Raw genomic sequence first — 21555 nt, 5'->3', positions numbered from 1 at the left:
GTTGCTCTATGAAAGCTGTGTCAATCCGTCAATTTCGTAGTTATAAATAAAACAGATTTTATGTATTGTAGAAATAAAACTTTACCGATGGAATTATACAATGTTACTTAAAAGTTGTGTTACCAATAACTTGCAAAGAAGATTCCAGCCAATTCTATTTGTATATGGTACACTGTTCAAGCAGTTTGCTCCTACTTATCGAATTTTAAATAGATCGAATGTTATTCTATCGTATAAGATACTCAGCGAAGGTGTTACCGAGACAGATGAACCGCCAATTTTCCTCTTTCATGGTTTGTTAAGCAATAAGAAGCAATGGGAGGGCATGGGGAAAATAATATTGAATCTAACAAAAAGATCAGTAGTTGTTGTGGACTTACGGAATCATGGCAACAGTCCTCATATGAACAGTCACAGATATGAAGATCTCGCGGCGGATATACTGACTCTGTTTGAGAAGCTAGGAGTTGAACAAGCGAGTCTCATCGGACACAGCATGGGAGGGAAAGCTGCATTGTGTTTGGCTTTAACTGCGGTAAGGTATACATCACTCTTAACACACAAATCGCCACAAAAGATAAGGCAAATTTGAAGTAAGGTGTAACTAACATCTTGTATTTTTTTACAAAAAGACGTCTCCTACTCAAGTCAATCATGCGAGTTATAAATTACTTATATTTTATTTTCAGCCGCTTAAAATAACAGGTGTGTTAGTAGTGGACATATCTCCCGCTTCAATCACACAAAGCTACAATGAAGAATACCCCAAAATACTAAATGCTATGAAAGCGGTTGACTTTAAGATGCCAAAAAAAGTGAATCACGCCAAAAGGGAAGCTAAGAAACAACTGAAAGATATGATTACAGACGATTACCTCCTCAATACGATTCTAGATAATATAAAAATTCGTACGGATTCGACAATCGGTTGGGCAGTTAATATCGATGTTCTGTTAAAGCACATTAATGCTATTGCAAGTTTCCCAAGACAACTGAGAAGAAAGCGATATTTTGGGCCCACGCTATTTATCGGCGGCCAGTTGTCTGAATTTATTCCGTAAGTTCAACTTTATAACCGATAAACTACACTTGACAACTTACAAAATGGAATGTTTGTCAAGTCTCTTTCACAGACTTCCAAAGTATTAGTTGGTTCGCCTCTAAGTTTGTGTTTAAAGTAAGTTTGTTTCAGGCCGGACGATTTACCAGTTATTCGGGACATGTTTCCAAAAGCTGTTATAACCTACATCCCGAAAACAGGACACAATGTTCACATTGACGATCCAAGATCGTTTTTAGAAATTGCGATCGCTTTTATCAGGACTCACCATTATAAACGTCAGTTCAAACCCCCGGTAGTTCCTTAAATACTATGTTAAAGGTTCAATTGTTAGTAAGCATTAAATATGTTATTACCAATTTTTTTCTCATTTATTTTTCGTTTTTTTTTTGTAATTTCAAAGAAATAAATGTAAATAAACTGAAATCTTGGCGGACTTCAGGAATCATATCGATTCAGAGTTTAGGCGTGAAAATGCAACAGAAAGAGTTTTTTACATCTATATATATTTATAAGAAAGTCGTGTTAGTTACTCCACTTATAACTCAAGAACGGCTGAACCGATTTCGCTGAAAATTGGCAGGGAGGTAGGTAGTTTAGAGCCAGGAGAAGGACATAAGATATAGGAGCCAGGAGTTTTAGTCACCATCCGGCTAGGAGAAGCAGTTATCTCGGGACGCGGGTGAAACAGCGGGCGGAAAGCTAGTTGATAATATTAGTAAGATTTGCCAGTCAGGAGGTCTTAATTACGTGACGTATTTAACTCACGGTTACAAAGCTTCTAATCCTTTCAGTGTTCATTAGAAAATCGATTTTTAAGCCCTACTCAGTACACATTGGCCCATGCGTGGCCATCACCAATGTGTACACGGGGTATTGGTGTATGTTGGCGGACAATTGTCAATTTTGGCGGGCAATCGGGGAGTTGTCGGTTTTTTGGGCACACATCAAAGGAGTCGTGGCCCAGCGTGGCCTGTGGGGTTTACACAATATGGGCCAATGTTTAGTTCGTCACCGGCGGCTGAAGATAGTCAAAATAAATATAGTAGTGTTTGTATACAAATAAATAGCCGCAGCCTTAATTACTTCGACGTCCATCGCAAGTAGCCTGCCAGGCAGCAATGAGCCATACGCCAATGTGTGAACACTGACTGTTGATTGTGGTCTACAATTGTGCATTGCAAAGCTTGGCCCATCACAGGCCAATGTGTACTGGGGGCTTTACAAGCTGGTTTTATTATCAAAAATGGTATCCTTTTCTTTTAAGAAAGAGTTTGCATTGCTTTTTCCTCTTCCGCTTTTTAGGTCTATGGGTTTAGACACAACTCAAATTTGGCAAAGATTGGCAAAACCGACCAAAACTTTTGACACTCAAAATTTATAACAAAATCAGGATTGAAATCTGGGAACACAAACAAACATGGAATGGATATCCTAAGCAAAATCAGTAAAGTGAGACTTCTACAATACACTGGCTTAAAAACTGTGGGTGCTAAGCAAATCCGAACTAAATCAACGCAGCCACTCGAATTATCGTACAGAATTCACGGTCCTAGTCCCAGACCCGGGAGCGTACCGATCTTCGTGCTTCATGACTGCCTTGCAAGCAAAAAGAATTGGGAAACATTTTGTCATAAGCTCACCGTTCCTACGAACATGACGGTGATCGCTGCGGACGCTCGAAACCATGGCGACAGTCCACATCACAGCTCCCATGGATACTACGACCAAGCTGCAGATGTCTCTCATTTATTAACTAAATTTTCTGTAGAAAAAGGTATTTTTATTGGCCACGGCATGGGAGGCAGAACGGCCATGGTATTGGCTCTGACTGAGGTTTGTTACCTTTTTTTTATATCAGTAGAAGTCGTTTTCGATACTCATGAGTATATATTTAATCTCTAGATGCGAGTATTACCTGTCATCATCAGAGGAAGCCTACTTAAATGATGTAGGAGGAACAGCTTGTGAAATTTGCCTTCGCCTTCGCCTATCTGTTTCTACCACATAAAGAATATACGGACTTAATCCGTCTTATACGGTTTTTTTTGTTACAGCCAACTAAAGTAGCAAGTATGGTCGTAGTAGATATATCGCCTGTATCAACTTCATGCGGTCTAGCAGACTTCTATCCTAAGACTATCGATGCTCTCTCGACTATGGACTTCAAAGGAATGAATATAAATACAGCTGAACAGACCGCTAAAAATAAAATGATTGAAAATAATTTATTCCAAACTGAGAAAGAATTGGACTACATGCTAATGAATGTTGGCAAATTGAAAAATAGAACATATGGCTGGAAATACAATCTCGGTGCTTTGAGAAAAAATGTGGATAATATAGTCTCTTTTCCAAAATTGAATAAAAAACAGTATCCTGGCCCTGTGCTGTTCCTGGGAGGCAAACTATCATTCGCAATCCCGTAAGATCCCATAGACTTATCATCTGCTAAGCCTTTTCCCCCTTAACCCATGCTACCAGTGCCTTGGTAACTCTAAAACACTCCCGCAGCCCAAGTATTTATACCTAAGTACAGTTACCGGCACGGATGTCGGGCTCTCGGCGGAAGAGTGGGGATCGCTTTGCGCACCCGTACGCATAAGGCAATAAGGCAGTAAATCGCTTGTGCGCAGGTGAAGGTCAGGGCCCGACATCCGTGCCGGTAACTGTAAAGTGTTACACAAATACCCTTAAAAATATGCAATGCCTCTTTGTCTTTCCGCGGATATTAATCCCTACTAATATAATAAATGCGAAAATAACTGTCTGTCTGTCTGTTACGCTTTTACGTCTAAACCACTGAACTGATTTTGATAAAATTTGGTACAGAGCTAGAGTTGACCTTGACAAAGAACATAGGATAGTCCTTTTCCCGAACTTTTGAAGAGTTCCTTTGGAAACGCGATATAACCGAATTCTACGCGGGTGAAGCCGCGGGCGGAAGCTTGTACGGATATATTTAGTTTTATAAGAAGAGGGGGGGTCGTGGTGGCCTAGTGGGTAAAGGACCAACCTCTCAAGTATGAGGGCGCGGGTTCGATCCCAGGTCACGCACTTAGACACCATTGACTGTGCTTCGGATGGCACGTTAAACTGTAGGTCCCGGCTGTCATTGAACATCCTTGGCAGTCGTTACGAGTAGTCAGAAGCCAGTAAGTCTGACACCAGTCTAACCAAGGGGTATTGGGTTGCCCGGGTAACTGGGTTGAGGAGGTCAGATAGGCAGTCGCTTCTTGTAAAGCACTGGTACTCAGCTGAATCCGGTTAGGTTATATATCTTAGGGCTTAGGGCCTTCCACACTTAATTTATTGTTTGATTTCAGATTCGAGGACATGCCTGGGATCTTAAAAATATTTCCTAGAGCACAAATACTGTACATCGATGGGGCTGGACACAACGCGCATGTGGATCAACCACAAACCTTCTATGACACAGTCATGCAGTTCTTACATTACAACTCATTGATGCAAACTGCATAGCCAGACTGTTCACTATGTCTGTTATTTTAGTGGATGAGAAGTATCTATATCATTTAAAAAAGTCGTAAAACTCAAATGATGACTAAGTAACTTCTACTATGATAAATGAAATAACAAATAAGTATTGCTGAAAAGTAAAAAATATAAAGAAACCATATAAATAGCCAGATATTTGAACATCTATTAAACAATTGTTATAAATTTTGCTTGTTTTAATTTTATTGCGATCTTTCACCCGGCCTCAAATTCGTAGGAGTTTATCTATCGACTATCCATCGTCAGCGGTTGCATCTGCTTTCTGAGGGAGCCGTTTCTTAGCACCCGTCTAAAAATAGCAGCACCCTTACTTATGTAATTCTAATGTGCCTAGGTATATGTAATTTTCATCCAAATCTGTTCAGCCGGTTGGGCTTGAAGAAGTAATAAAGAAACACAACAACACCTAAAAATTTACTATAGTGTGATTATTTCAAGGGTGACCAGTACTAAGCGACTTTATATCGCGATTTTTTTTTTCAAGGGGACTTTTATGCCCGTTTTGGATGTATGCTATGATTATTTTAAAATTGGAAATCGTGCAAAGAATTTATGTTTATATTCATCTTTTGGAGTACTGAACTAAAAATGGACCCTGAATATGTTTTTTCTAAATAACTAGATAATTTTACAGTTATCCAGTTTTTAGGGCCCTCTTCGGGGAAACTCATCGTCATCGTTTTTATTCCTTAGTGTTCAATGCTGCGTTGTCCTATTCGACGAAATCTAAATTAGTTTCAGCGTCGGGTTTCAGGTAACAATAAACACCTCTTTGATCGGTCTTTGATTCAACCCAATCAAATTATTTATCGCTGGTCTAAGCATGGTCTAAGCACAATGACATTGACATATATTCTAGCGATAGACAAGAACATCCATACAAATAATTTACCCGCTTATGTCGTCTGTTGACATCTCGTTGACGTATTGTGACATGTAGTTATCCTCATTGATGTTAATTGCTGAAGTGTCGCTCGTATTTTGCCTACATTTTTCATTACTCAAAAAGTTTATATCTAAGTGAATTCAAAATCATGTAATATATCAAAAAGTTTATTTACATCTAATTGAATGCAAAATCATGTAATATATTAAAACCAGGAACTTATTTTTAGAGTTTTTAATGTTAATTACGATGTTTTCTTTTCTTAAGAGGGCTATCACAAATTTTCGCGAATTTAATTATTTTTTCTTGAAAGTAAGAACATACCATGACAAAGTGAAGTCTGTTTTCATTGATATTTTACCTACTGTCAGTTTTATGGCACATCTGTTTCTGCACGATTTTCTTAATCCATAATTTAAGATGGCGGGCGGGAACAAATTAATGCATATTTGTAAAATTGAATTATAAATGAAAAGTATGATATACAAGCGTTGTAATAGCATGAACAGCGTGTAATTTTACTAACTTGACTCTCGAATAGTTTATATGTGTAAGTTTATACCTTGATATGTATTTTCTATTTTATAATTGTCGTTTCATAGACATCCATCTGACGCAGGCGTCAAAATCGCTCTGATTTGCCATTTTGGGCACTGCATAGTCTGCACTGCAGTTCAGTGTGGTAAGCTTTTTGTTCGGAACGTTCTATCTAGTACGTAGTACATATATATCGATGCACAATGACGATTTGGCAGTTTGACATAAGAAAATTAGGTAACAAGAAGACAGCGGCGTTTTAAAATAAGATAAATTAATCCTGTTTATTTATTAATCAACAATGGTCATGAAATGAATACCCTATTGACAAGAAATGCCTTTGGGCAAAAACAATACACCGTGTTCAAACGGATAAAGAGGACTCTTACAATTCTACATAAACCTAAACCGGTTGAGTTGGTGCACAGGATCCATGGTCCCAGCCCTACACCAGACCGTGTGCCTATCATCGTGCTCCATGAGTTCATGGGCTGCAAGCAAAATTGGCAGAGCATGTGCAAAAAGATAACAGCGCAAACGAATAGAACTGTGATAGCAGTGGACGCTCGTAACCATGGCGACAGCCCTCACACTGACTCCCACGAATACTTTGACCTAGCAGCTGATGTCACTAAATTATTAACAAATATTTCAGTTAAAAAAGGCATTATTATCGGCCACGGTATGGGAGGCAGAACAGGAATGGTTTTAGCTTTAACAGAGGTATGATTATGGTCAATTCTTCTATCAGAATGAAATTCCTAGGCATATTATTGCCTAGTGTAGTTATACCTATAGGCTGCTACCCCAAAAATGAGAGGTGCGATTTTGGATCTCCCATCTCACTCAAGGCGGGTTAACTTATTTCAACACCTACTATGATGTCGGTCAGTTAAAAGTTAAGAGAAGGGGCCTAAGTGCATAGTCACGATAGGGTACTGCAGGAGAACATAAACCAATCAACATTACCACATATAATGTAGAGATTTATATACCATTTAACTTGTTTATCATTATCTTGTGTTTTTGTTTGCAGCCAGATAAAGTTGCGAGTCTGGTCGTAGTTGATATATCGCCAGTGTCGACCACAAGCAGCCTAAAAAACTTCTTCCCGAAGGTCTTGGATGTTATGATGAACGTGGACTTTAAAGCGAATGAATTAATTAAGGCTCAAATGGAAGCCAAAAATGTAATCATGCAAAATGAATTGTTTCGCCATCAAGAGGATATGTACTTCATTTTAATGAATGTTGGAAAGTTACCCGATAATACTTATGGGTGGAAGTGTAATGTCCAGGCCTTAAAGAATAATTTTGATAGTATCGCTTCTTTTCCTATTAGCGTTTTAACTGGAAGAACCTACAATGGTCCGGCGCTATTTGTTGGTGGCTCACGATCATCCTTTATTCCGTAAGCCAAACCTGTCTACTTATGTACCTACCTACATTCAGCAAATAAATAAGGAGAGTAAAGTAGAGACATTTAATGTACATTTTATTTCAGCGTTGACGATTTGACGGGGATCCACAGGTTCTTTCCTAAAGCTGTTCTGCACTACATCGAAGGTGCTGGACACAACGTACACGCTGAAGATCCAAGTGCCTTTGCTAAAGCAGTAAAGGAATTTTTAACGTTCACCGAAAAGAAGAAAGTTAAAGCTTAATGCCTATATCTGCCTGCATATCGATTGTATTTTTTTACACAAGCAATCAATAATAATGCCAAAGAATCTAGACTTGCTGTGATTTATAATATTCTCATTATCTGTTCGACTTTTACTCGACTTCTCAAAAGACTGTAAGTTATGTTTGTTCAGCGAATACTCAAAGGCCGAGATTTCGAAAATATTTTTGTACTAATTTGAAATATATGCTTACGAAGTAACTGAGAGATCCTAACCTTCTGTGAAGGTTTGGATCTGAACTAATGATTAGAATCAAAAGAACTGCGCATCGGATCGGTATGTAAATTGCGACTATCAACCGTTTGGACTTCATTAGTAGGTAGCCTAGGCATTGACGAGGCTGTTGTAAAGAGATCTGATAGCCACTTCAACCGAAATAATTAAGACAAAATATAGTTTAAGGAACTCTAAAAGCTGATAGTAGTTAGCTCATCAATGGGGTTAATTCGTATCGATGGGAACTTTTTACTTACCGGTATGGGTTAGGTGTACCCAACTACCACTTCCAAGTGCGGTAATGAGACACATTAACCATATGAGGTTTGGACCATGGTTTTAGACCCAGGCCAGCCAAATGAATATGAACTTCCATATGACATGTACTCGCCTTATGAACTTCCTTATGTACTAATATAATCTAATCATTGTAGAAATAGATAATTTAAGATATTTATTATATGCCACTACCAATACCAGAGATTCAGCCAGACATATTTTATTACAGGGTTCATCTAATCCCTTACCTTCTCTAATCTATAAACTCAACCCTTCATGTACTCCCCTTATGTACTTCCTTATATACTCCCCTTATGTGCTTTATTATGTACTCCCTTATGAATTCCCCTTATTTACTCCCCTTATGCGCTCCCCTCTTTTACTCCCCTAATATACTTTATTATGTATTCCCTTATATACTCCCCTTGTTCTTCATTACGTACCTACTCCCCTTATAAACTTCCTTATATACTCCCTTTATGAACTTCCTTCTGAATTCCCCTAATGTACTCCCCTTACAGCACTTATGCGCAAAAGGGTTTACTGCATGGCTCCGGTGATTTTTAATGAAATACCCAAACAGTGGAATTAATTATCATTAATTAATTTTTTTTTAAAGTTAAGAAAATTTCTATTGAATAAAACTTGCTACAGCATAAGTGAATTCCGAAATGAAAAAGATTTTATTATCCTGTATAATGGCCCATTTAGTTAGGTTTAGATTTAATTATTCGTTTTTAGTTTGTAAGTACCTATTATTAAAATTTGCATGCCTTCATGGCAAAATATGGCTGAACCATTAAAATATATCTCTGTCACCCATCACCCATATTTGCAAATAAATGTATCTTTATCGTGGTATACTTATCCCGCCACGTCCGGTTATGTTTCCTGTTTGTTTTATTGTCTATGAAGTTATAGACCTAATATTTATACTGTCAATGTCAACAAAGATGTAACTCAAGAGTAGTATGTAATGTCAAATAAATAACCTTCAAAATTATTATATATAACTTTTAACAAATACAATAAATTAAAAATGTTACTTAGCATAGTAACACCCAAAAATGTTTTCAATACTATTAGCGTGTGCCCTAAATTGGTCCCCGGTGTTGTGCACTGTTCCCACAGGCTGATTGCATCGACATCAGAAAAGGCAGAAGCTGTAGACTTGGCTTACGCTTCATACGAAAGTACAGGCAGTACAAAAACGGGAGCAAGACCACCTCTAGTCATATTGCACGGACTTTTAGGGTCGAAAAATAACTGGAATAGTATGAGCAAAGCTATCCACAGGACAACTGGTAGGAAGGTTATCAGTGTTGACGCTCGGAACCATGGAGACAGCAGACATGCCTCGCAACACACGTACATACACATGGCGCACGACGTGATGAAGCTGCTGAAGAAGCTGGAGCTGTCGAAGGTGTCCATCCTGGGGCACAGCATGGGCGGACGCACAGCCATGGTGCTGTCACTGCTCTGTGTAAGTTGTACGTAGTTTGTACATACTCATACTCACCATTATAACATACTTTTACTCAAGACCATCTTTGAAGATCTTAAAAACGTATTCATGGATTTCATAATAAATTAAGAAATTAATTACAATCAATGTTTTCAGTCTGACATGGTTTCAAGCCTCATCGTGGTTGACATATCTCCAGTGAAGACTAGTCCTCAAATCTTCTCAATGGCAAACTTATTTGATGCTATGACTTCTGTCTCAATCAGGCCTGGAATTGCAATGTCTAAAGCTCGGAAGTTGGCTGATGAGCAACTAAAAGGAATCACTCCTGATGTTAACTTGAGGAACTTTCTGATTACTAACTTAGTACAAACAAATACAGGTTCATACACTTGGAGAGTAAATATACCTGCTCTAAAAGACAACTTTCAGTCACATATATCCAGTTTTCCCTCCAATTTAAGAGGACTGCAATACTGTGGACCTACGCTTTTTGTTGGAGGATCTTTGTCAGATTACATAGGGTAAGCATTAGAACAGCTATCAGTAAACCAGATAATTTACAATCATTCAGAATTGCTGTGTTACTATTACACATTTCTTTTGTTTTCAGCAAAAATGACCTGAAAGAAATACAAGAGTACTTCCCACTAGCGGAACTGCAGTTCATCGATGGTGCAGGACACTGGGTACATAGTCAGAAGCCAGAGAAATTCCTAGAAACAGTATGCAAATTCTTACAAGAAAAGTGAAAATAACCGTCTAGCAAAATTATTGTGATTCTCATTATAATAGCATGCTCCATTTTGAGTAGTTAAATAAATTGTTTTTAGAGTATTTATTGTTACATCCATAGTGGATAAATAAAATGTGATATACCATAAGCAATATTTTTCTTTTATTATTTTTAAGACCTGCTTAACGCCTGGATACCAATGCCGACAGAAAGGAACTGCAACAGTCAAAATAAACACAATAGTTATGGAAATAAAATTATAATTATTTTCTTTTTTATTGCCAATCAAACAAATCTTCAACTGCTTCCTGAGGCAACTACTACCCTGCACCTGGATAAAAAGTATGCTGTCTTTTTCAAGTTACGTAAATTTTTAAGTAAGTAAAGTAAATTTTATTTAAATCGGTTCAGTCGTTTTGGCGAAAGCACAACAGACAGAATAACTTTTGTATTTATAATATTAGTGACGATTTGTCGGCGAGCGTAACAGGAAGATATGGTTAGGTGACTGAATATTAGGATCCTATCCTGGACTGTAGTATATTCAGCTAGGAAATAAACTAATCTTATATAGATTTAGACAGAGGAAAGAGTTGTTGGCTGATGACGTTTCGTGTCACGGGTTCAATTCTCGCAGGTATCTGAAATCTAAATATCCGATGAGAAACTACCTACTAAAAGTAACCTTTTTTTAATCCAGATGCCAGCTCCATTAGGATTGGGTTTAATTGATGTTATAACTAATGGCCTTCTTCGATATTCACGTATATACGCCGGTCAAGTCCTTAAAGTGTAGGTTTATGGTAGTTCCCACGCACCTTTATCAGTCCCTGTGGTTTTGCACTCAGACTGCCGAACACTGCACCCCTTACTATTCGGCAGCACAGTATAAATTGACAAGCATCGGTACGACAAACCATTCCACTTCACAGTCTCTGTGAAGTGAGTTATTTTATATTCCTTTTGAATAAAATTAATTTTAGTAAAATGGCCGACGAAGAACAAATCCGTCAAATCATCGAAAGCTTCAAGTTGCTGTTCGATCGGCCAAACGAACCTTTGATTACTCCGAAGGGTGATAAAAAAGCTCTGTTTCAGCTCACCGAAAAGCTTGTGGTAAGTTTACATTTGAATTATTGTAACGATATTCAGATTCTGAACACTTTTTTTGCTATCTCTACCCTCTCGTTTGTCGTCCACGTTAGGATACGTACTAACATTATTTTCATTGATTCCTTACCACACCCGTTAATTGAAATGTGAGAAAGTTAAACTGTATAGCATCTCAGTATTGATTGACTGTTTTGTATTACAGCCTCCGGAGTATTCAAACAATGGCGTCGAATTAAACGACCGTTTTGGTGATGACGCCACCGAAAGGATTCCGCTGAAGACCCTGGACAGATACCCTCAGTTCACCGTCGCGTCGCAACTGCCAGCCGATGCCGACTTCTCGCTGTTCCTTCCGAAACACCAGGAGATGGCCACTGAGGTCATCGACGCTCTTTTGGGTAAGTGAGCGACAGTTAAAAAGTTTACTCTTGAAGCAATACTTAATTATTTAAATCAGGCATCTAAGGCCCATAGAAAATACAATACATAAATATAAAAGTTGTGTTTCTTAATTGTTAGCGTGTACAACTTGCAATATCAAAAAGAAGGGACAGTATAATAAATAAAGATTGAATATACAGAATAAAACATGCTCTTTGTATTAAAATGTTTATTAAAATAGCAGCTAATTATTAATATTTGCTTGTTAGGTGTTCCTGAAAATCAGTTGCAAGATTTCCTGTCAACATGTGTGTTTGCCAGAGGCAACCTGAACCCACAGCTGTTCAACTATTGTTACTCAGTAGCATTGATGCATCGGTAAGTAGAAATTAAATTAAAAATATTATAAATATACAATTCTCATTGTACAAATATCACAAACTTGAACTTTATCATTATCTGTATAAATAAATATTTACTTATGTAAAAGTTAACATTAAAATTAAAAGTTGGCCTAGTGGACAAAGAACCAACCTCTCGAGTGTGAGGGCGCGGGTTCGATTCCAGGTCAGGCAAGTACCAATGCAACTTTTCTAAGTTTGTATGTACTTTCTAAGTATATATTAGACACCGGTGACTGTGTTTCGGATGGCACGTTAAACTGTAGGTCCCGGCTGTCATTGAACATCCTTGGCAGTCGTTACGGGTAGTCAGAAACCTGTAAGTCTGACACCAGTCTAACCAAGGGGTATCGGGTCGCCCGGGTAACTGGGTTGAGGAGGTCAGATAGGCAGTCGCTTCTTGAAAAGCACTAGTACTCAGCTGAATCCGGTTAGACTGGAAGCCGACCCCAACATAGTTTGGGAAAAGGCTCGGAGGATGATGATGATGATGTAAAAGATAACATTAAGATTTAATTTGCATTAATAACAAGAATTGGTGTTTTCCAAGTTTAATAATGTCATTGTATCATGTCATCTGTAATTTATCTAAAAAGTAGTTTAATGCTGCCTGGTAAGCCTATAAAAGCATTATATATTATCTAGCTAAAAAAATTGCCAAAAAGTACAAATAATATTAAAAAGTAGGTACAATCAGATGTAGTTATTTGTTATCTAATATTGATAGCCATTATCAATTATAACTTATTATGACTCTTTTAAATAATAAAACATTCTTTCACAATACAACATACATTTAAAGTACATTTTAATCTAGTTTTATTCTTGTTTTGCAGTAAGGACACCAAGAATGTGCCCATACAGAACTTTGCTGAGACTTTCCCTTCAAAGTTCATGGACTCGCAAGTTTTCCAACAAGCTCGTGAGACAGCAGCTGTCATCCCCCAAAATGTGCCAGTAAGTACCACTACTTATCTTTCCCTCCACAACAGTTATCACATTTCTTGTCACCATCTGAACAGAGCACTGGCTTATAATTAGGTGTCCAGGGCCCTAGACTGTCATTTGAATAGAAATCCATTGGATATGTACCATCATCCTTCAACCATTTACTATTACCTAATGATACAGAAAACTCATAAGGAGTCAGTAAAGGCTTTGGGAAAGCAGTTCCCCAATCTATAGAAAGCCTTGGGCAAGCAACCTGAACAAAGGCATCAAGCCCAAATAAGGCTAATTTACTAGGAAAAATCTCAGATAAAAGTATCTTTACATATGATTTGTCAGAATTAGTGATTTGCTTTTCTAAATTGCTTAACACTTTTGTACTTCCTTGTCTTCCTAGTGTTCCTAATATTAGGCCAAAGTTATCTGCTTCTTCAGCAATTTTAATCTGGTTCTGTCTGTTAGCCTGCATTGTCTCATGCTCATATAACTCTGAAGTAAACTTCTTGTCATAGGGGTCATACTTATATGCTGCTACCTTAGGATTAGCTATCATTATAGATTCTAAGTGAAATCTACCATCACCTAGGTATATGACTACATCTGAATTTAACTTAGGAGAAGTGCATCCAAGGATCTCTCCAGGGGACAGAGGCTTACATTGTGGAACAGTGACTGTATATTCCTCACTCCTTAGAATCTTAGCCACAGAATGCAATGTGGTTACAAATTGTATTGTACTAACTAAAGCTAAATGAGTTTCTTTTGGAAAGTTTAGTTTAACAGTTTCCACAAAATGTGACGGATCTATCTTAATGTCAACGAATATGTAGAGTACCTTGATGTCACAAGTCTGGTCTATGGGTATTAGGCAGGAGTGTCCGTAATGTACGAGTAGGTCGACGCCGAGCGCGATGGCGGTGAAGTCGTCGATGCAGCAGGCTCCATAAGTCACGTCGCCCATTATAACTGTGTCAGCTTCAGTGAATGCCTCTATAATATCACATAACGTAGTCGCAAACATTGTCAGACCTGGAAGCATATGTTTAAAATAATTAATTTCAGAGCTCCTAAGATATCAGACTAAATTCAGAATATTTCCAGTTGAAAATTACCTTCAGGTAACTGCAGAGCCACTCGTTTTGAACCCAAAGACCGTATTCTCCATATTGTTTTGTGTATTTCAAAATTGTAATTCTGTGGGAGAGCTTCACACGCTCTATTTAACAAAGGGTCATTGAGTAATTCGGGTGGAATTTTATTTACAGCCCGAATATTGGGTTTGAAAGTCTTTCTCTGACCTTCTGGCTTAGCGCGCACTACAACTACGCCTGGGTTTAATCCAAAATCTTCCATATTGAGACACTACAATCGCATTATGCTATTCAAAAGTCTATAAATGCAATACACATTATTGCACAGGTTATTATAATATTAAATCAAAATATAAACACGCGCGCGGTGGCCTACGTGACTTTTCGCATGAATTTGCGTTCCGTTTATCAAACGAGGAAATGACACTTCGTTTTTGAAAACAGAACTTCTGATTTGTTTCAACAATTAGACTATTTTTAGATTCTATTATTGCTCAAAATAAAAGCTTTTGGGATAAAATACGAATTTCCAACTTGCATAGATTCCTTTAAATTTTCGTACTGCGATAATTATTCAATGATATATTTATTGCGTACAACGAAACACGAGCAATCTGTCAAGCTCTGTGGGTCAAGGTCAGCACGCTTCGTTTTACGCAAAATTACCAGATTAAACCTATTCATTATTTTGTAACCTTTTATGGCGGGCTATATTGAATTTCGTCTGCTTACACCAACTTTGTTTTTACAAGCTTTTGCTTGCAGCTCATTGACTCAGTAATTTAATTATTTTTAGCGTACTCCGATTATCATCCCAAGAGACTACACTGCTACTGATTTGGAAGAAGAGCATCGTCTGGCCTATTTCCGTGAAGATATTGGCGTTAACTTGCATCATTGGCATTGGCATCTTGTATATCCGTTCACCGCATCCCAGAGAGCTATCGTTGCTAAAGACCGTAGAGGCGAGCTGTTCTTCTACATGCATCAACAACTTATTGCCCGGTAATATTCTTAATTTCGTAATAGTCTATTTAGTTGAAGTACCTTCTTTAGGTAATCTTACCTAGGTACTCTGTTTTCAAGTACAACTCTTTTCAATTAAATATGATATAGAAAACTGATAAAAAATACTTTATAATTTTCTACGTAACTAATCAGTTTTTAATTCTTAGCTACAACGGTGAGCGCCTCAACAACTCACTTAAGAGAGTCAAGAAGTTCAGCAACTGGAGGGAGCCAATCCCTGAGGCTTACTTCCCCAAGCTGGACAGTCTTACATCATCCCGTGGTTGGCCCCCACGGCAGGCTAACATGCAGTGGCAGGACTTGAACCGTCCCGTTGACGGACTCAACGTCACCATTAACGACATGGAAAGATGGAGGAGGAACATTGAGGAAGCCATCTCTACCGGCACAGTGACTAACGTAAGACCCTTAAAAAAACATAATTTACCTGGGTCCCGATTCTCCTAAGTTAATAATGTCAAAATTGAATAGAAATCGAATCGCAATATGATCGTAATAGCAGTTTTAACCATATCGGGCATTCTGCTACTAATAAAAGACCAATCGTATTCGATTGACATTTGATTGGTGTGCGATTGGTCTGCTATTTTGATGATTTTGCTCTATACGGTAGTTTGCTGTACAATCATTTTGCAATCGTAAATCATTTGCAGACAAAATTATTCATTATTGAATGACAGAAAAGGTTAAAAACGTTTATTTCAAAGAAAAAAATAGCGGAATGCCACATACGCTTCAATCGTAATCGAGTCGGGATTGGATCTCAGTCGAATCGAGTCGAACGTCAATCGAAGGACGCTTAAGTAAAATTAGGAGAATCGGGCCCCTGCTAATGCTTTCTATAAAAAACATAACTTTTCTGATTATCATAGCTACCATAACTGGCAAAAGTACACTCGTACCAACGTTACGTTGGAGTAGGAATAAAAAAAAACATTGTTGTTTGCAGGCGGACGGCACGACCAGTCCCCTCGACATCGACATTCTGGGCAACATGCTGGAAGCCAGCATCCTGTCTCCCAACAGGGAGCTATACGGCAGCATTCACAACAACGGGCACAGCTTCTCTGCCTACATTCATGACCCCACTCACCGTTATCTGGTGAGTACCTATCTTTACACACGAGCTCTTCTAACTGACGATGTCTGTAAGTGCGAATTAAACTTTTCAATGACAATATTAGTCCGGTAGAATTTTAAATAAATAAAATTATATTTACGGATTAAATGGTTGCGGGGTCGAACCCACCACGAAAAGAAATACCTATTGCTAAAACGTTTTTTTTTTTTTAATTAACAGGAAAGCTTCGGCGTCATTGCTGACGAGGCAACAACCATGCGTGATCCCTTCTTCTTCCGCTGGCACGCGTGGATCGATGACATCTGCCAGAAGCACAAGGAGTCTTCCTATGTGCGCCCCTACACTCGCTCCGAGGTATGAACCTTATAATCACTTACAAATTGCATCTGTTATAGGTATTAATTATCCAATCCAATAAGAGATACAAACCGATGAAGCCCTAAGCTTTCTTCAAGCAAAGCAACTAAAATATTTATTCGAATTTAGCTCGAGAACCCCGGCGTGTCAGTGACATCGGTATCAGTGGAGACACAAGGCGGCCAGCCCAACACTTTGAACACTTTCTGGATGTCCAGTGATGTGGACCTATCTCGTGGCTTGGACTTCTCCGACCGTGGCCCCGTATACGCCCGCTTCACTCATCTTAACAACCGACCTTTCCGTTATGTGTAAGTACAAATGACTGAGCTAGGTGCTCCATAAATATCGCCTGCTCTCTTTTAATTTTATTTATACGCACAATTTACGCACTAAAATTATCGATGCTAAATTATTCTCTTTATTTTCAGAGTTCTCACTTAATGTGTTTGCTTATGTGTCTTCTTATATTTCAGCATCAATGTTAACAACACTGGTATGGCCCGCCGCACCACTGTTCGTATCTTCATCGCGCCCAAGTTTGACGAACGTAACTTAGCCTGGGCCCTCTCCGATCACCGCAAGATGTTCATTGAGATGGACAGATTCGTGGTACCATGTAAGTAGTCAGACTACTAGCTTTTTATCTACCTCCTTCTCGAAGCTACTTTAATTGGACCGTAACTTATTTTTTTTCAGTAAACGCCGGCCAGAACACCATCACACGTTTATCAACCGAATCTTCTGTGACGATTCCGTTCGAGCAGACGTTCCGTGACCTCTCTGTTCAGAGCAACGACCCTCGCCGCCCCAACTTGGCCGAGTTCAACTTCTGCGGTTGCGGCTGGCCCCAGCACATGCTGGTCCCCAAGGGTACCGAGGCGGGCGCCGCCTACCAGTTGTTCGTTATGCTTTCGAACTACGATCTTGACAGCGTAAGACACTTTCTCAGCATTTAATGATTACACTTGACTAACTAAAGGGATTTGTATAAAACTTTCCATTTTTTGTGTAGGTGGAACAACCTGACGGCTCACAGTTGAGCTGCGTCGAAGCATCCAGTTTCTGCGGTCTGAAGGACAGAAAGTACCCCGACCGTCGTGCTATGGGCTTCCCCTTCGACAGGCCTTCAAGCACAGCCACTAACATTGAAGATTTCATCCTGCCCAACATGGGACTTCAAGACATTACCATCAGGCTGTCAAACACGACTGAACCAAACCCAAGGAACCCAAGAACCAACTAAAGAACGATAATTATTAACTAATTGGCAACTTACAAAAGGAAAATGAATAAATATAGGTAGTAATAGCATAAAAAAATAAAAGGCTGATATTTAAGTTGATAGAGCTAAGTGTAAATACTGTACATAAAATTAGGAAATCATTTCTATTAATTTAAGACCCGTTTACCTACTAGTTTTATTTATAAGATTACATAAAATATATTCATAGCAAAAATATTTGAGTGTTTAATATTTTCCTATATACCTACACATAAAAGTAGGTGTATCCTACTTTTAAGCCCCGGATACACTAGGGAACATTTTGTCCCGCAACATGATGCGCAACACAAAATATACGTGACGCTGCATGCAACGTTGCAGTGTCCCGCAATATTTTACGTGACGCGGGGTATGTTGCTTGCTCCCGTCTCGAGAGCGAGCGCATGTGTCCCGCGTCAGTGTTGCGCCGAGGTAATGGCCAAGTGCGAGCGGCACTCGCGCACGAAGGATCTATGAAATGAATGAGCTATAAATATTGGGCATCGAAGTTGCAGTCATAACACCAAAATCTGGCGATAAGTACCCATAACAAGTCCTATAGATCAGTATTTTTTATATGCCCTAAGTAGAGATTAGGGCCCTGCGTGAACTATTGAAGAAGATTAATAGGATATTGTATTGTCATTGTCACGAAATAGGGATCTCCAACTAATAAAACGTTGTTATTTAGGCAGGCAGCCTATGCCTATGATGAAAAAAAACAATAGTAATATGTAAAAATCTTTATTTACATCAAAATACTATTTTCACTTTTAACAAACACAATTTTCATGAAAAGAATTAGCAAGAATTTTGGGATACAAGCAAAAAATGTGTGAAGACCGAAGAAGAATCATCGAATATTCAAAACACCTACTTAATTAAAATTCTTACTAATTGTCTCATGTTAAATGGCCCTTTCCTGCCTGCCCCTAGCTCCTACATACCTGTAAAAGAAATAACATAGTTTATTAAATGGTATTAATCAAATATCCTGATAGACTGATGCGATGATGTATCAGCCCTATCATTTACTTTCACGTTGTTATCAAAACAACATTTTTTGGCTCATGTTGATTCTCATCATATGTATTGTGTTTATACTCGGGTGTGGGTCATTTATCACTCAATCATGATTTGATTTTAGTACCTTAAAGACCTTAAAATGCATTCAAAGCATATAAAATGACTGATTGTGACCATTGAAGTAGGACTAAGTCTAAAGATGCGCACCTGTTTTTCCTTTTCTGCCATGACAGGATTCTGGTAACATCTGTAAAGATGGAAGATAATAGATTATAAGCAGATGACTAAAGATAAGGGTTCATTGTAATGACCAGCGTAGATATCAGCCCTATCATTTAATATCACGTGTTAATCATATTAACACTTTTCGGCTCGTGTTATTGTCATCATTTTATCTAGATTAATACGTACTTAAAGTAGCAGATAAGGACAAGTATTGATTTCGGCAGTATGATTATTTGCTTTTCTACAAGGCTCAGCCCGCGTGGCAACCTAACCAAATAATCTTATCAGTCGGTGCCGTTGCTCAAAGGTGATAAAAGTAAACACCAAAAAACTTATCGATGGTATTTTGAAATCGGAAGTGATTAGGATTTATCATTCTTTAATCTATTTATTATAACCGGAGATCGGAAGAAGACTGCACACTGCATTATTCTATGCAGTCGTGCGAGGTTATGAATCACACATGGTTATTAATTATACAAACTTAAGACTTAACTAATAAAACGACTCTTCATTAATTTATAATCAACGACGCTGACTTCTTTAATGCATAATTATTAAGAAAAGCACAAATAAATGCTGATTAAATAACTTACCTCCTCACGCAGCGCCCCGGATGAAATGAATGATTGAATGAAAGCAAAGCTTGTTTTTGACAGCAACAAGTAGAGTGGACTCGCTCGTTCAAGTTTCATCTCTAAACTCGATTCTCGATTGTCAAAATGGAGGTTGCTCTCATATCGATAGATAAGTATTTCATTTGTCCTATACTGAGTACTCCTGCCTATAAGTGATTCATATTACGCACAAATTATTAGGACGCACTTAGTCGTCCGTCGTTATATGAAACTTTGGGACTCCCGACGAATCACCAGTCGGCGGAGCGGAGTCACCAGTCTTGAGATAGGTATACGTCTTGCACCGGAATGCTGAGCTTTTCTTCGGTTTCGCCAGCATGGAAATACTACATAAATAGTAGTACTATTTTAGTAGGTCCTAGCGCTATATTATAGCGGAATAGCGAACCGACCGAACTCCCGAGTTTGACGAAAAAGATTAGAAAAATTGGTCTGTATTGATCTGATTGTATTGATTGATCTGTATTGATCTACATTAAGAGAGGATACGACTGTAAAAAAATATTATCTGTAAAATTTATATATTCCAAAGCCAGTTAAACTTCGTAGTAGTCTACCTATCGTTCATACTCACTGTAAGGTAGATGCGCACAAAAGTTTCAACCTTGATAAAATAACTTAGACCTGGTATGACTGTAGAACTCGTGTGAAACCGCTGGCAAAAATATAGTTAGTGGTGGTATAATAGTAGTAGGTACAAGTATAGCGTATAACGTTACATGTAGGTACCTTATTTGAATTATCAACGACTGCCATTCTGACCGCTTGTTTAAGTTTTAATAATCAAGAAAATTGGCGTTTTCAGCATCTTCTTTTTCTACCCGCAGAGCGAAAACCATATGGCTAGGTAAGAACAGAAGTAATCCAAGTAGCATTTTTTAAAAGTTGAGATATTCATCGAAATGCGTTTTTATGAATATCATAATTATGTTGAGCACATGATTTAAAATATGTTTGTTATTTGATAGATAAACATAACTCAAACTTTCATAGCTGTTTTTCTTTAGTAAATGCAATTTTGATAAAAATATTGTAAAAATAAATGTAGAAAATAGCAATATTTGTTGAAATACAGAAACGTAACATAAAAGAGTTTGTTTGAAAAAGTACTGAATAGCACTTGGATTACTTTTGCACAACCTCACTTCATACTCAAAAGTCCCAAAAATCGACTTAGCTCAATTTTGTCAAAAATGTTACTTGGATCACTTCTGGGCCCCGATTCTCCTAAGTTAATAATGTCAAAATCGAATAGTAATCGAATCGCAATATGATCGTAATAGCAGTTTTAACCATATCGGGCATTCTGCTACTAATAAAAGACCAATCGTATTCGATTGAAATTTGATTGGTGTGCGATTGGTCTGCTATTTTGATGATTTTGGTCTATACGGTAGTTTGCTGTACAATCATTTTGCAATCGTAAATCATTTGCAGACAAAATGATTCATTATTGAATTGCAGAAAAGGATAAAAACGTTTATTTCAAAGAAAAAATAGCGGAATGCCACATACGCTTCAATCGTAATCGAGTCGGGATTGGATCTCAGTCGAATTGAGTCGAACGCCAATCGAAAGGCGCTTAAGTAAAATTAGGAGAATCGGGCCCCTGTTCT

The 21555-nt window shown here is 38.1% G+C and overlaps 4 protein-coding genes and 1 long non-coding RNA gene across 6 annotated transcripts; 3 read left to right on the top strand and 2 right to left on the bottom strand.

Annotated features, from left to right (window-relative positions):
* The first annotated feature begins 35 nt into the window (after window positions 1-35).
* On the top strand, window positions 36-4686 carry LOC110370864 (sn-1-specific diacylglycerol lipase ABHD11). 2 transcript variants are annotated; one of them, XR_010277606.1, is made up of 6 exons: window positions 36-535; window positions 690-1057; window positions 1193-1338; window positions 2366-2896; window positions 3118-3485; window positions 4387-4686. XR_010277606.1 is itself a non-coding variant. In XM_021326852.3 (3 exons), exons 1-3 carry the CDS (start codon window positions 2486-2488, stop codon window positions 4541-4543), a joined length of 936 nt encoding a protein of 311 aa, XP_021182527.3. In that variant the 5' UTR covers window positions 2366-2485; the 3' UTR covers window positions 4544-4596. The 2 variants fall into 2 exon arrangements, 1 of the variants encoding a protein (XP_021182527.3); XM_021326852.3 differs by lacking the exons at window positions 36-535; window positions 690-1057; window positions 1193-1338 and having other exon boundaries at window positions 4387-4596.
* A 1140-nt stretch (window positions 4687-5826) lies between these two features.
* On the top strand, window positions 5827-10537 carry LOC110370911 (uncharacterized). The gene is made up of 6 exons (XM_049843417.2): window positions 5827-6725; window positions 7039-7412; window positions 7506-7663; window positions 9174-9667; window positions 9806-10173; window positions 10263-10537. The coding sequence occupies exons 1-6, from the start codon at window positions 6315-6317 to the stop codon at window positions 10399-10401; spliced, it is 1944 nt and encodes a 647-aa protein (XP_049699374.2). The 5' UTR covers window positions 5827-6314; the 3' UTR covers window positions 10402-10537.
* Window positions 10538-11294: 757 nt separating this feature from the next.
* Window positions 11295-18248, top strand: LOC110370773 (phenoloxidase 1). Its single transcript, XM_021326729.3, has 12 exons — window positions 11295-11501; window positions 11701-11896; window positions 12149-12257; window positions 13117-13237; window positions 15116-15324; window positions 15495-15747; window positions 16298-16450; window positions 16649-16783; window positions 16916-17097; window positions 17263-17405; window positions 17486-17721; window positions 17802-18248. Exons 1-12 carry the CDS (start codon window positions 11373-11375, stop codon window positions 18030-18032), a joined length of 2097 nt encoding a protein of 698 aa, XP_021182404.1. The 5' UTR covers window positions 11295-11372; the 3' UTR covers window positions 18033-18248.
* Window positions 12094-14761, bottom strand: LOC110370774 (2-(3-amino-3-carboxypropyl)histidine synthase subunit 1). The gene is made up of 2 exons (XM_021326730.3): window positions 14341-14761; window positions 12094-14257 (listed from the first exon to the last, which is right to left on the bottom strand). Exons 1-2 carry the CDS (start codon window positions 14579-14581, stop codon window positions 13248-13250), a joined length of 1251 nt encoding a protein of 416 aa, XP_021182405.3. The 5' UTR covers window positions 14582-14761; the 3' UTR covers window positions 12094-13247.
* A 532-nt stretch (window positions 18249-18780) lies between the features above and the next one.
* On the bottom strand, window positions 18781-19891 carry LOC110370873 (uncharacterized). Its single transcript, XR_007511254.2, has 2 exons — window positions 19284-19891; window positions 18781-18997 (listed from the first exon to the last, which is right to left on the bottom strand). It is a non-coding gene; the product is annotated as an uncharacterized LOC110370873 (long non-coding RNA).
* Window positions 19892-21555: the final 1664 nt, after the last annotated feature.

The sequence above is a fragment of the Helicoverpa armigera genome, chromosome 22 (assembly GCF_030705265.1).
Source record: "Helicoverpa armigera isolate CAAS_96S chromosome 22, ASM3070526v1, whole genome shotgun sequence".
Lineage (NCBI taxonomy): Eukaryota > Metazoa > Arthropoda > Insecta > Lepidoptera > Noctuidae > Helicoverpa > Helicoverpa armigera.
The sequence above is the reverse complement of the archived record's forward strand: the minus strand, read 5'-3'. Positions and strand labels throughout refer to the sequence as shown.

Bases quoted from the DNA above. Each gene is read 5' to 3' on its own strand.
- LOC110370864 (XM_021326852.3), top strand. From the start codon at position 2,486: ATGGATATCCTAAGCAAAATCAGTAAAGTGAGACTTCTACAATACACT. The intron at 2,897-3,117 runs GTTTGTTACCTT...TTTTTGTTACAG, and splicing joins TGGTATTGGCTCTGACTGAG to CCAACTAAAGTAGCAAGTAT. The intron at 3,486-4,386 runs GTAAGATCCCAT...GTTTGATTTCAG, and splicing joins AAACTATCATTCGCAATCCC to ATTCGAGGACATGCCTGGGA.
- LOC110370911 (XM_049843417.2), top strand. From the start codon at position 6,315: ATGAATACCCTATTGACAAGAAATGCCTTTGGGCAAAAACAATACACC. The intron at 7,413-7,505 runs GTAAGCCAAACC...ATTTTATTTCAG, and splicing joins TCACGATCATCCTTTATTCC to CGTTGACGATTTGACGGGGA. The intron at 7,664-9,173 runs AATGCCTATATC...CAAATAAATAAC, and splicing joins AAAGAAGAAAGTTAAAGCTT to CTTCAAAATTATTATATATA.
- LOC110370773 (XM_021326729.3), top strand. From the start codon at position 11,373: ATGGCCGACGAAGAACAAATCCGTCAAATCATCGAAAGCTTCAAGTTG. The intron at 11,897-12,148 runs GTAAGTGAGCGA...TTTGCTTGTTAG, and splicing joins GGTCATCGACGCTCTTTTGG to GTGTTCCTGAAAATCAGTTG. The intron at 17,406-17,485 runs GTAAGTAGTCAG...ATTTTTTTTCAG, and splicing joins GGACAGATTCGTGGTACCAT to TAAACGCCGGCCAGAACACC.
- LOC110370774 (XM_021326730.3), bottom strand. From the start codon at position 14,581: ATGGAAGATTTTGGATTAAACCCAGGCGTAGTTGTAGTGCGCGCTAAG. The intron at 14,258-14,340 runs GTAATTTTCAAC...ATATGCTTCCAG, and splicing joins GGCTCTGCAGTTACCTGAAG to GTCTGACAATGTTTGCGACT.